This window comes from Pseudorca crassidens, chromosome 11 (assembly GCF_039906515.1).
Source record: "Pseudorca crassidens isolate mPseCra1 chromosome 11, mPseCra1.hap1, whole genome shotgun sequence".
NCBI lineage: Eukaryota > Metazoa > Chordata > Mammalia > Artiodactyla > Delphinidae > Pseudorca > Pseudorca crassidens.
The window spans coordinates 17,577,934-17,592,683 of record NC_090306.1 but is presented as its reverse complement, the minus strand read 5'-3'; the positions used below and the strand labels follow the sequence as shown (position 1 = coordinate 17,592,683).

Sequence of the window (14,750 nt, the reverse complement as noted above, 5' to 3'; positions counted from 1 at the left end):
TTTGTACAATGAAACTTGTTAGTCTTTTCCTTTTTAAAAAAAAAACAACTATCTTTAGACAATCTTCCTTACCCACATCTCCTCCAATGAGAAAATATTATCCTGTATATTTTTAGTGCATTTATAGTTTCATCTTTCATACTTAAGGAATTTAATCCATGTGACTATCTTTATTTTTATAACACTGATCTTAATGTTTTTCCACAAAAATATATGTTCGTTATAAGAAAGTAAGAGAGAAAAATACAAAGAAGATGGTAACAAAAAGAATCACCCCAAACCTCACCATTTGTGAATAACTATAACTAACACGAGGTACACTTTTTTCAGATATTCCATATATTCTTCAGAACTTTGAAGATATTGTTTCATTATCTTCTGGCACCCAGAGTTGCCAACCAAAAATCTAATGGAAATTTATTCATTTCTTTGTTTGAGGGAAATCTTTCTTTCCTTCCTCCACTAAAACTTATACATTTCTTTTTACCATTTGAATTCAGAAAGTTTACCAAGATATATCTCAGAGTGGGTCTCTTTTTTCATTAATGTTGCTTGGCACATTAATGAGAGGCCTTTTGAGTTGGAAGACGTGGAGGTGTAGTGGTTATGAGTCTGTCCTCTAAAGCAAGATGACTTGGTTTTCGCTTCCTGCTCGCCCACTCACAGCTGTGTGAGCTTGACTGAGTTACTTAACACTTCCTCCTTCAGTTTCCTCATCTGTAAAGCAGGGATAATAATACTTAGTTTAATTCATACTTACAATGAATTAAACTACATATATATGTAGACGTATATATGTGTAAATATGTGTGTGTGTATATATGTATATTATATATATGCTTAGAACAGTGCCTGGTATATTGTAAGCACTATATAAACGTTAGCTATCATTAGTATTGCTTTTCATCTTTGTGAACATTCTCTCTCTTATATGCCTGATTATTTCCTCTTCTTCATTATATTTGCTCTCTCTTTCTAGTCCTCCTATTAAGTGGATATTAGAACTTCTAGATATTTCTAACCCTTTCCTTGTACCATGTAGCTTTGTGTGTGTATATGTGTGTTGTGTCCCAAGAATAACCCCTTTCAGCTCAGTAAATCGTATTTTAGTTGTGTTCATTCTGCTATGTAGTCTACCATTTCCACTTCTTAATTGTATTTTTATTTTTTGTGAGATAAATTATTTTTCTCATAGCAGCATATTTTTTATGGATATAATATCCTCTTAGGTTTCATCAAGACTGTATAAATGGACTTAAAAGTTTTGTATTTTTGTTCTTTCTATATTCAGATTATTCTTCCTATTTTTTGGACTTAATGCTACATGTATGATTTGACATTTTCCAAAATGTGTACTTTAGTTTTCTGTTCATTTTTGTATGGTAAGCCTTTTTGCTGTCAGTGAATATAGTTTTATAGGTATATTACTTTCATAATAAACAGTTCATTTAAAAAATGTCACTGAAAACCAAAAATGTCAGTCAAATTTGTGAGTTAGTATTGAATAACTTAAATGAATGACCAAAAATCAGTGCTCTATATTTAATTTTTAGTGTGATTTGTTTGCTGACATAAACTAATGTAGCATAGCAAGGAGTTGGGAAGAATAAGAAAACAAAACAGTTCTCTTTTACAGTTTAGTTATTGACTCTCACTCAGTCTTGGGACTTTTGTGGGTTTTTGTGAGAGGGCTTGGGGGTCTGATCAGGAAGATGTCAGAAAATCAACAATGATGATGATGTCTCTTTAATTCAATTAAGTGGATTGGGGTTCTGGAAGTCATAAAAATGTGCAATTTTTAAAATTGGGAAGGGTTCATATCAGATTCAAGAGAATGAGCAAAAGGTCAAGAGAACACTTACAGAAATATTTTTCTTTGATTATTTAAATTTTTTTAGATAATTTCAGATTCACAAGAAGTTGCAAAACAAAAAAAAGTACAGGAAGGTCCTTTGTACTCTTCATCCAGTTTACCCCATTGGTAATGTCTTGCATAACCATAGTATAATACTTCTCCGTTCCTGGAGGGGAATGAGACATTCAGTACATTACACTGAAGGACAAAAGAGTCTATTTTTCTACCTGAATATGTGGAGTTGGTGGTAAGATTTTAAAAAGCTCGGGAAAACGAGTATTTATGTAGAACAAGACAGAGCAAGAGGAAAGAGAAAGTGAGATTGTGATTTTGAGAAAAAATATAACTACAGAAGGAGAAAGGAAAGGATCAATAATTGTTTGAAGGGAAAAAAGTTCAATATAAAGAATTAATGCAAGGCAAGCAAGAGTCATTATGATTAATGCTGGGTCAACATTTAGTCAGTGTTTCTATGTGCTAGGTTCTATGTTCTTTATATGCATTACCTCATTTAATCTCAAAATAATCCTAATAAGGAAGTATTTTAATGTGTGTTTTTACAGAAAAACAAACGTGACATAAGTTTTGTCATCTGCTTATATTCACAGCTGCTGGTCATCAGTCTGGGACTTCACCCAGACTTGTCTCAATCCAAAACCCATACTCTTAACCAGTGACCATTGCACACCCCATCTTTCCAGGTGATCCATATGTTGCACAAGGAGACAATTGAGTTTCCACAAGTGATAAGTCATTTTGGAAAAGGGAGTGAAGGTTTTTTCACTTAACAAAGTATATTCAATGTTGCAAGGTTTTTGAATACAAAATCAAAATGCATATAACAGTTCCATTTTGTGAAATATGGAAAAATATATCCCAGTAACATCAGATACTTTTATATACTTAACAGTTAGACAATGGGAATTCCCTGGTGGTCCAGTGGTTAGGACTCGGCGCTTTCACTGTTCTGACCAGGGTTCAATCCCTGGTCAGGGAACTAAGATCCTGCAAGCCACATGGCTCGGCCAAAAAAGCAAACAAATTAGACAAAAGCAAACCCTCTATAGAAAAATTACGGAATTTTATTGAGGGACATTTTGGACAACCTAAATGTCAAATAATATTAATTCTAATGATTCTTGCTTGACCTTGCGCTAATTCTTCATATTGAACTTAATGTTAACGAACAGGTTTACTTTGCCTCTTAAACATTTAATTTTTGACCCTTTCCTTTCTCCTTCTGTAGTTATCAGATTCACGTATATATAGACCCTTAATATATGACAGAGGTAATATTGTAGATCAGAGAGAAAAGGACGAATTTTCCAAAATGATGTGGAAACAGTGGTGTCTATGACACCATAGACAGAGGTGTCTATGAAATTATACCTCTACCTCATACCTTATACCAAATATCATTTCCAGATGCTTAAGACCTAACTTTGAAAAGCAAAACAAGCAAGCTTGTAGAAAATAACACAGGTCTTGTGATTTCTTATATAAGAATCTCATAGCACTAAATAGAAGGGAAAAGACTGATAAGTTTGATTTATTAAAATTGGGAACTTTTATTCATAAAAAGACGTGGTAGAAGTAGGGCAAATACAACCACATTTTAGAGGAAGACAACTAACAAAGGACTTGGATCCAGAATATACAAATAATTCTTTTACGTGTAATTTAGAAATAAATTAATTGAATATGAAAAACAGAAAACTGGTAGGAAAATGAGTCAAAGAGTTGAACCAGACTTCATAGAACTCTCCAAATAGCCAATAAATGAATGAATAGATGCTCTACTGCATTAGTAATCAGAAAGAATGCAAATAAAAATCCTTAGGAGATATCATTACACATCCATCAGGTTGGCAGAACTTATTCCAACTGTTAGTGAGGATGTGGACCCGAAAGTACCATATATGCTATTTGGAGGGAATATGGTTCCAACCACTCTGGAATGTGTTTTGACATTATGTAGTAGGGTTGAAGATACACATGCTCCATGCCCTATCAGTTCCACTCCTAGGTATATACCCTAGAGAAAAACAGTATTTATAAGAGAGAAATGTATAATAACGTTTATAGTAGCTAAAAATTAAAATAGTTGATTGTGAATTCATGGTGGAATGAATTCAGGTATGTTCACATAGTGGAATGCTTTACCGCCACCAACTATGACTACCCACAATAAAGTGGGTGAACTTCAAAAACCTGATATTGACAAAAAGAAGGGAGTCATAAAAAATACAGTAGGGGGCTTCCCTGGTGGCGCAGTGGTTGAGAGTCCGCCTGCCGATGCAGGGGACACGGGTTTGTGCCCTGGTCCGGGAAGATCCCACATGCCGCGGAGCGGCCGGGCCCATGAGCCATGGCTACTGAGCCTGCGCGTCCGGAGCCTGTGCTCTGCAACGGGAGATGCTGCCACAGTGAGAGGCCCACGTACAGCTAAAAAAAAAAAAAAAAAATACAGTAGGATGTTCATATAAAGACAAAAATAAAACTAATTAACAGGATGGTTTAGAGACACGTCCATAACAATTCGGAGGACCAACAAGTGGTTCCTTCTCAGGGGAGGAGAGTGTTGGATTCAGGAAGTTTTTAATTCAGATCTTGTAGTCTCCTCCCAAAGCTTTGCACACCCAAGATGCTGGCAGTGTCTTGAACTTTCATGTGACTAAAAATCAAATTTGTTGGGCAAAGATGTGCAGTGGAAATGCCTAAGTACCACTGATTTTCATGGCTGTCCTCCAGATCCTTGATTCTTATCAAAATATTCCACTGAGAGTTATAAGCACTATGAGTTTTCACTACAAAATTCTCGTAGAAAAGATATCGGTATCAAGATAAAACAGGCGTGAGGAAGTTCAGTATATACGAGAGGCACCCATAATGATGATTCACACATTATATATGTATAATTAATGTGTATATATATATATTTATAATGTATACATTATTCTGCCTGTAGGAAAAATAAGGTTAGAGAAGGTAATATTCGTTGATGTAGTTAGTAGAAATTCTCAGTAAGAAGGGGCTCTGCTATAGCCTTTGTTAGGATATCTTGTCTAGAGTACATTTTCAGTTTTTAAAAACAGCTTTATTGAGGTATAATTGATATACAAAAAAACTGCACATGTTTAATGTGTATAATTTGATGAGTCTGGGCATACACATACACCGATGATACTATCACCATCATCAAGGTAATAAACATAACCATCACCTCCAAAAGTTTCCTTGTGCCCCTGTTTTTTTGAGTGTGTGGTAATAAGAACACTTAAGATGAGTTCTTTTCTCTTAACAGATTGTTGTTCAATGGGTATATAGTGAACTATTTTTGACAGCACCTAGAACAAAAGGATTAGTTAGGGTGCCCGGGACACAGATTAGAAAGGGCTTTGCAGTCTCATCCAACTTCTGATTGCATTTTTATGGGTTAGAGAAGTTATTCTAATGTGACAGCAGAGTCTGTTGGATCTTCACACCCACTGCTGTTGTCCTCTTCCTTCCTTTGCTGGGTTTTGTAGGTGGATGGCAACAAGGATCCCTTCACAGGGTTGCCCTTCATTAACCTGCACCAGCTCTAACCCATTGGTCCGCAAACATTTTTGTTCAAATACCCTTTAAAAGAATTTTTAAAATCCGTCATTATTTCCTTGATCTTTTAAAAGTTACCTAATTTTTTTTGGCATGAAGTTAAATTGTTGCCAAGCGTGAACTTTCAGAGCTTTCTACGTTGTGCATATTTAAATACATATTGTCAAAGTCTCAGAAGTGCAGATTTAGCTTTTTGGATGTTCCATGTCCTCATAGCAAAGCCAGTGCGCTTTGTCAAATTAGTTCATTAAGTTGAGTTGACTTTCTGTCAGAAAAAGGCAGACTACATTTTATTCAATTAAGTGCTAAAATGTAACCCCATATAATCATCTCACTTCTGAGTTCTAATTATTCAACATATAAGTAAGGTATAGGAGTTGCCAAGAGTTTGTCCCCTGGATAAAATAAGGCACAGCCTCCATCTATTTCTTATAAAGATCTTTTTGCTTTTTCTCAGGGGACACTTCTTCAGAAACGATGCACCTTACAAATGTTTCTTTGTTTGGTTGCCTGGTGGCTTTTACACTCTGGGGCACTGCATCATTATAATATTTGGGATAATAGGAGGTATGTCTTTTGTGAAGTGGAAAAGGGAAAATTATGAAAGTAGAGTTTGGAAAATAGTTGTTTAGGCTATCAGATTAGTCTTGAGTAAATGTTTTAGAAAAGTGCATATGTGGAATTTGAGGATTTGGAAATTCATGGGGGAAGAGGGAGATTAAAATGGGAGCTTCACAAGAACAAAGTTACAGAGGTGCTCATTCAACAAATATATTTTGAAATCTCCTCTGAGACAGAGAGTACAAAGTTGAAGAAAATACAACTCATACCCTGAAGTTGCTTCCAGTCAACAGACGTTCTGTAGTGTTGGAATCCATAAAGGGGGTCCAGGGGACCCTGAATCCCTTCTGAAATTTATTTTTAAAATTTTATGTATGTGTATTATATATTTTTTAAATCCGATTTTCCAAGGCTTCCATGACTCACAATAGGTTTAAAATTCACTGGCCCAAACTGAGTCATTCTATCAAGTAAAATTAGAGATTACAGTTCTCAAAGCTTGTTTCTTAATTTTTCAATAGAATTGAAAACTCAATTAGCCATTTTGCCCATATCAGTGTTCAGTACATATTTGGGCAAATGATGGTTAAAAAATAAAAATTGGAACTTAATTGATTGTCCTGTTATTATATTACTTTTGAGCTTTGAGGCTCCAGCTTGGGCAGTGATTATTATGTGCAGCCACAAAAAAGAGCATCAGTGTTCTGAGTGTGTGCTTCCACGTGGGCATATTAGAGGCAGTAGTATCAGTGTGAACAGCTTGGGGTCAAGAATCTTTTATCTGTGCTCTTGAGACCCCAGCATGTTTTTTTGGCATACAGGACATGCACAGTAAATGTTTAGGGAATGAATGAATAAGTGAATATATATATTTTAAATATCCTTCAAACTGAATTTCTGGTTTAAATTGTCTTTAAAAAGGAAATTTAATGAACTTTTTGGTGTCAGTTAAAATGTTTCTATGGTCTTAAACTAAGGAGATAAATTTTTTAGTAACAGATATTTCAAAGCAGTATTAATGAAATGCTTAGCAGGGAAAACTTGATTCCTCTTTTTTAAAAGAGTTGACATAAATTAAGGAACAAAAAAGTTATCAGAACAAATGGAGTACAAATCATGGTGGAGTTAACCTTTTAAAATTTGTAAGTGTGTAACTTTTAGTTGACTGGAAGGACTTGATATAAGACGCAAATATTTATTTTGAAGTTTCTAATATCAGGTAGAAACTGGGTAATCTCTTTTCATACAAGTGAAAGAGACTGTCCAATGGTTATCACCTCTAATTTTACTGAAGGCACTTGGGAGTGTAGAGGTATTATCTGGGAGAACAATTGCTTATTTTATTGATGTACTTTTCCAAAAATAATTTGAGCTTTGAGGAGAATGACTTGGATCCAAAGAAGGTTTATAGCAACTTCTTTTTAACATTCTACATGACTCATACCTCAGACTGTGTTCCTAAACATCTCCATCTCTTCTGCCCGCTGACTTCTTTTTCCTTTTCTCTCCATACTTAGAGCAGTTTATCAGTGTTTGCACCAAGGTTTGGCAGTCACTGATAGCCATTCTGCCTAACATCTGCTGTGATAGAAGGGAATTAAAAGGCAGATGCTAAAACTGGAACTAGAGAGAGCAAGGAGAAGACAGAGAAGAGATGCCTCTAAAAGGGTGTAGATCTGTATGGAGTTTGTGTCTGGATGAAGTAGTTATCCAAGTTTTGGCTTTAAACAGACTTTGTGTTCAAATTCCAGTGCCACTGCTAGTAAGTGCTTCATACTTGCTAGCTATATAAAGTTAGTTACTTAACCTCCCCCTTATGAGTTGAGAATAGAATTATTTACCTTGAGGATTGTTGAGAGATGTAAATGAAATAATGTAGTTGTGGCCAGTAGAAGCTATTTTGATTAATACCCAGAATAGCTACTCAGGAGGACTCTCCTGTTGGAATACATCTTGTTCTTGGTTAAAGCATATTTTTAATGCATTATTGGGCTCATCGAATTTAGGGAATCTCCAAGAGTATCTGCATACTTCTCCCCCAAACAAACAAAAAACCCCAAAACACAAAACAGAAAATCATGAACCTAAAACCAGACCAAGCATTGTGAACTATAAAATTCTGATACTAAAGCTGAGAACAGGAGACCAAGCCCTGGATTCACCATGTTAATGTGTGCCCCATATTAAGCCTTGATAAGGGACAATGTAGTCCCAAGTCATATTAGCAGTCTATGGCTTCTAATACAAGCAAACACAAATTTCTTCTAGAGGAAAGCTCTCAGAATACCACCTTCAAACAGATATAAGCTCATAAGGAAACACTGAAATTCACAATATTGAAAGTCCTCAGAGATAAAAAGTAAACAAAAATTGTGGATAGACATGCCTGAGAATTTACTGAAATTGTCAGATGAAATATATTACTAAGTATGAAATTCTTATAGAAAAAATAAATATGAATCAAAATTCAGCAAGAAAATATCAAAATTTCCTAGATAGCTTTAAAAAAGAACCAAGTAGGAATTTTATTTTATTGTTTTAAAAATATTTATTTATTTATTTGGCTGCATTGTGTCTTAGTTGCAGCATGTGGGATCTTTCATTGCGGCATGGGACTCTCTAGTTGTGGCCTGTGGGCTCTAGAGTGTGTGGGCTTAGTTGCCCCATGGCATGTGGGATCTTAGTTCCCCAACCAGGGATTGAACCCTCCTCCCCTGCATTGGAAAACAGATTCTTAACCACTGGACCACCAGGGAAGTCCCCCAAATAAGAAATTTAGAAATGAAAATATAATTGTTGAAATGGACAGACATCAGATTAGACATAACTGAAGAGAGAATCAGTGAACTGGAAAATAGAGCAAATAATTTTTTAGATACAAAGATATAGAAAATATGAAGACAAGACAAAGAAACTTGGAGACTGGAATAAGAATGACTACCAGTCCAGTCTTTCTTTAAATGGAATTGTGGAATTATAAAATAGAGGTAAAAGTTGAGACTTCTTCAGAGTTAAAGGGTAATGTAATCTATGAATACAAGAAACAAAGTATCAAACATGAATTAAATTTTAAAAAAATGCAAACCTAGACCATTTTAGTAAAATTGAACTAAAGATAGTAAGAAGCTTTTAAAAGCAGCTGGAGAAAAAAGACATTACCTGCAAAAGAATGATCATTACACTAAAAGCAGACTTCTTCCAACAGTAAAAATGGAAGTCAGGAATCAATGGGAAAAAACAAATGGAATCTAATTAAACTTAAAAGCTTTTGCACAGCAAAAGAAACCATAAGCAAAATGAAAAGACAGCCCTCAGAATGGGAGAAAATATTTGCAAATGAAGCAACTGACAAGGGATTAATCTCCAAAATATACAAACAGCTCATTCAGCTCAATATCAAAAAAACAAACAACCCAATCCAAAAATGGGCAGAAAACCTAAACAGACATTTCTCCAAAGAAGATATACAGATTGCCAACAGACACATGAAAAGATGCTCAACTTCACTAATTATTAGAGAAATGCAAATCAAAACTACAACTAGGTATTGCCTCATACCAGTCAAAATGGCCATCAACAAAAAATCTACAAACAATAAATGCTGGAGAGGGTGTGGAGAAAAGAGTACCCTCCTACACTTTTGGTGGGAATGTCAATTGGTGTAGCCACCGTAGAGAACAGTATGGAGGTTCCTTAAAAAACTGAAAATAGAACCACCATATGACCCAGCAGTCCCACGCCTGGGCATATACCTGGAGAAAACCATAATTCAAAAAGGTACATGCACCCCAGTGTTCATTGCAGCACTATTTACAATAACCAGGACATGGAAGCAACCTAAACATCCATCAACAGAGGAATGGATAAAGAAGATGTGGTACATATATACAATGGAATATTACTCAGCCATAAAAAAGAACAAAATAATGCCATTTGCAGTAACATGGAGGGACCTAGAGATTGTCAGACATAGAAAGATAAATATATGATATCACTTATATGTATAATCTAAAAAAAAAGGGTACAAATTAATTTATTTACAAAACAGAAGTAGAGTCACAGATGTTAAAACTTATGGTTAGCAGGGGATTGGGGGTGGAGGATAAATTGGGAGATTGGGATTGACATATACATACTACTATATATAAAACAGATAACTAGTAAACCTGCTGTATAGCACAGGGAACTCTACTCAATACTCTGTAATGGCCTGTATGGGAAAAGAATCTAAAAAAAAAAAAAGAGTGGATATATGTATATGTATAACTGATTCATTTTGTTGTACGCCTGAAACTAACACAACATTGTAAATTAACTATACTCCAATACAAATTAAAAAAAAAAAGAAATCAGTGGGAAAATATCTTCAAAATGCTGAGACAAGAAACTATCAACACAGGAGTGTGTACAAATTGTCTTTCAAGTAAGAAAAACATTTTCTGTAAAAACAGATTATTTACTAGCAGCAGACCTTCACAGAAAGAAATTCTAAAGAATGTATTTCAGGAAAAAAGAATGTTACTTTAGAAAGAAAATCTGGGATGGCAAAGAAGTTGGTAAACATATAAACAAATCTAAATGAACCTCACCCATATGAAACCTCAAATCTGCCCTCAGCCAAAGTCAAAGATTTTCTATGAACAACCAAAGAAACCAGTTATAAAGAACTGATGGTGGGGGAAAAGAAAAGCCATCAAGAAACTACTTTTGGAAATTTATACTAAGAAAATAAACGGACAAATGCTTAAGATGTATACACAAGTATGTTCATAAAAGCATTATTTCTAAAGGTAAGAAACTGCAATGTGAATATCCAATAACAGTGGATTACTTAAATAAATTATTAACTATCCTGAAAAAGGAAAATCTTATAGCCATTAAAAAGCGATGATGTACAGCAAGATCATTTTTGACCCACCTCCTAGAGAAGTGGAAATAAAAACAAAAATAAACAAATGGGACCTAATGAAACTTAAAAGCTTTTGCACAGCAAGGGAAACCATAAACAGACGAAAAGACCACCCTCAGAATGGGAGAAAATATTTGCAAATGAAGCAACTGACAAAGGATTAATCTCCAAAATTTACAAACAGCTCATGCAGCTCAATATCAAAAAAACAAACAACCCAATCCCATAATGGGCAGAAGACCTAAATAGACATTTCTCAAAGAAGATATAAAGATTGCCAACAAACACATGAAAGAATGCTCAACGTCATTAATCATTAGAGAAACGCAGGTCAAAACTACAATGAGATATCACCTCACACCAGTCAGAATGGCCATCATCAAAAAATCTGCAAACAATAAATTCTGGAGAGGGTGTGGAGAAAAGGGAACCCTCTTGCACTGTTGGTGGGAATGTAAATTGATACAGCCGCTATGGAGAACAGTATGGAGGTTCCTTAAAAAACTAAAAATAGAACTGCCATACGACCCAGCAATCCCAGTACTGGGCATATACCCTGAGAAAACCATAATTCAAAAAGAGTCATGTACCAAAATGTTCATTGCAGTTCTATTTACAATAGCCAGGACATGGAAGCAACCTAAGTGTCCATCGACAGATGAGTGGATAAAGAAGATGTGGCACATATATACAGTGGAATATTACTCAGCCATAAAAAGAAACGAAATTGAGTTATTTGTAGTGAGGTGGATGGACCTAGAGTCTGTCATACAGAGTGAGGTAAGTCAGAAAGAGAAAAACAAATACTGTATACTAACGCATATATGTGGACCTAAGGGAAAAAAAAAAAGGTCATGAAGAACCTAGGGGCAAGATGGGAATAAAGACGCAGACCTACTAGAGAATGGACTTGAGGATAGGGGGAGTGGGAAGGGTAAGCTGTGACAAAGTGAGAGAGTGGCATGGACATATATACACTACCAAATGTAAAATAGCTAGTGGGAAGCAGCCTCATAGCACAGGGAGATCAGCTTGGGGCTTTGTGACCACCTAGAGCGGTGGGATAGGGAGGGTGGGAGAGAGAGAGACGCAAGAGGGAAGAGATATGGGAACATATGTATATGTATAACTGATTCACTTTGTTATAAAGCAGAAACTAATGCACCATTGTAAAGCAATTATACTCCAATAAAGATGTTAAAAAAAAAGAACATGTCTCTATTAAGTTTCTATTACTAAATTGCTTTAATTTGTTTACTAGAACTTTTTAAAAAAATAAGAGCTCTGCTGTTTGATTGGATCTATAAATCGTGATATGCATTTTAACTTAAATGCATATCTGGATATGCTCTCATATCTGTATTTCTATATGACACACACCTGCCCACAAAACAACAACCCAGCAGGACAGGCATCTTAATGATCAGGGTCAGGATGTAAATTATTGAGGGAAGAATATAAATCGGTGGGTCAGATAACATATTTGATAAAGACTATTGCAAGTACTAATGAAGGGAAAGGCAGAAGGAAGAGATGCTTACAAGATAAAAGTAACATATTCTTTTGATCAGGGGAGTAGTTTCATATTATAGCATTTATGAGACTGAGCTGCCTTTTACAGCCTCTGGTGACCAGTTAGAAGCTGAGGCATAGTTGACACTGCCTGAGCAGGGTTTGTGCATTGTGGGTACTGCACATGTTAAATTTGATTGACATTTAAAATATAACCATAATGATGGAATATCTATTGTGTATAAAGAAAGGCACGGAAACAGCAGTGGGGTGCCAATTTGACTTATAAACAAATTATTTCAGAGAAATGATGGAAGCAACTCTATATTTTCTTGTAAGGCAGCAAAATAAATATGAAGGAAGAAAATACCCACTAGTAGATGAAGCAGTATTATAAATAGTTTCTAAGATGTGTGCAGAATGATCGTCTCCATTTCAGAAGTCAAACAGTGCATGTGAAAGTAGGAAAAATTGATCAGTTCCTTGGAATGGATGAAAGAAATGTCAAAGCAAGAAGAGGCTAGTGCAGGACTGTCCATAGCACTATTGTAAAATCATTAAGTCATAGTTTCATTGGCAGTATTCTTTTTTTCCGTATTACTGATAAATTGTATGATAGCATCTTAGATCTGATGGCATATAATTTCTTTTAAATAAGTAATACCTGCCAATTACCCAGAAATAAAAATAATTAGGTAGAAAAAAAGAGTGAATGTTTGGAGGCAGAGTGACACATAAAAGAAAGAAACACTAAGCGTTGTGTAACCATTATGTACACGGGAGCGACATATGGAGAGGCTGGTAATGCAGGTATTAGCATCATCCTGATTTTTCTGTGACAGTCTTTGTGACAAGTTAAGTGATTTGCTTCAATCAGATATTGTGTCAGAATTGGCTTGAACCTAGGACTTTAGACTCTCTTTTCTTTTCCTGGGGAGTAGTTGGAGAACTATCACCTAGGGGTTTACAGTTGCTATCACAGCTTATATTTAGTTGTTATCTCTGGGAGAGAAGATAAGAGAAAACTCCAAGAGGCCAATAATGAGTCTACCATTTAAAAGGGAAAGGGAGAATTTTTGATGAAGAGACAATTGGGTGAAACTCCTGAGGAGACAAAAAAAGTGATTTATGACTTTGTAATACTATATTACCAAGATTCTGACAGCAGGAGGAAATGGAAGAGAGAAACAAAAACAAAACCAAACCAAAAAACAGAGGAAGCCACAGATTACTACTGAAACACGAAGAGTCAGCAGGAAAAAGACCCAGGCCACTGCAAGTTAATACAGAAAACCTTTTTATTAAAGTTGAATTTACCATCACTCCTATTTCCAGTTGTTTTTTTTGGAGCTGTTTAAAAGAGAAGCATCCCATCACTAAATACTTGCTTGTTGTAGTAGCTTTAAACTCACCCCTTAGTATAATATTTCCCTTCTGGGTAAAAGGTAATTGATTACTCATTTTCAGGATAAATTGTGATTACCCCTTACCGGGTTCTCTGCTTCTATTATCTTCCACCTTTTTACAATCAATTCTCACAGCCAAATTGCCATGTGATATTTTAACTGTGACACCTTCTTTCAGTTCTTCAAATTGCTTTCCTTCAAATGAGGCGGCATCATCACCTTCTATTTCAAACCACTTCTGCAGTGTGCGTTTTGGGAATACTCTTAACACTGGGCACCGCCTGCTCTAGACCACTCCTGCCAATTCTCCGTTGGAGTTGACCTCTGCTGTTCTTAATGACCACTCAGGCTTGTGAGCCACGCTCTCTGCTTGGTGTCTTTTTTTCTCATATTGGAGTAGTTTCTGTTCTTTCTGGCTGCTCTCACCTTTCATTAGCTAAGTTTATCAGGCCAAAGAAACCAGCTCTCTCATATGCCACTAAGAACTGGTAGACAGTTCCACGGCATTTTTCAAGTCCCTTCATTCTCCCACTTCTAGATGATTATATGCTGTCTTCTCTCTCAAACTTCCAACATCGCCTGCTCATCCCTCTTCTCTGAGGTGATAACCTTGCTTTCCACTTTCCAGAGAAAATAGAAGTGAGAAAAAAGAAACATCCCTGCTCTCACTCCACAATCCCAATCCCTCCTGCCTGGAGTTAATTCATGTCTTATTCCTTCTTCTTTTTTTTTTTTTTCTAAATGTACCTGTTTGTAGTACAACTTCCCAAATCTTAACCAGTTGTTGAAATGACACTCAGCTGTATAAACAGTCAATTTCAGCTTTTTAAAGAATGAGTCTCGGAATCTTCTCACGTGTTCTAATACCTACCAGGCGCAAGACTGGTATCCTGGAATCTTCCCTCACCAT

At 35.6% G+C, this 14,750-nt stretch overlaps 1 protein-coding gene across 8 annotated transcripts in view; it reads left to right on the top strand.

Annotated features, from left to right (window-relative positions):
• Nucleotides 1-14,750, top strand: part of ST8SIA1 (ST8 alpha-N-acetyl-neuraminide alpha-2,8-sialyltransferase 1) — a 155,492-nt gene that overhangs the window by 97,164 nt on the left and 43,578 nt on the right. The window contains exon 5 of one of the 8 annotated variants that reach the window (XM_067695891.1): nucleotides 2,464-2,556. The exons of the other annotated variants lie outside the window; for them this stretch is intronic. Coding sequence (XP_067551992.1) covers nucleotides 2,464-2,556 — 93 coding nt within the window. The remainder of the gene's footprint in view (nucleotides 1-2,463; nucleotides 2,557-14,750) is intronic. 8 annotated transcript variants of the gene reach the window in all.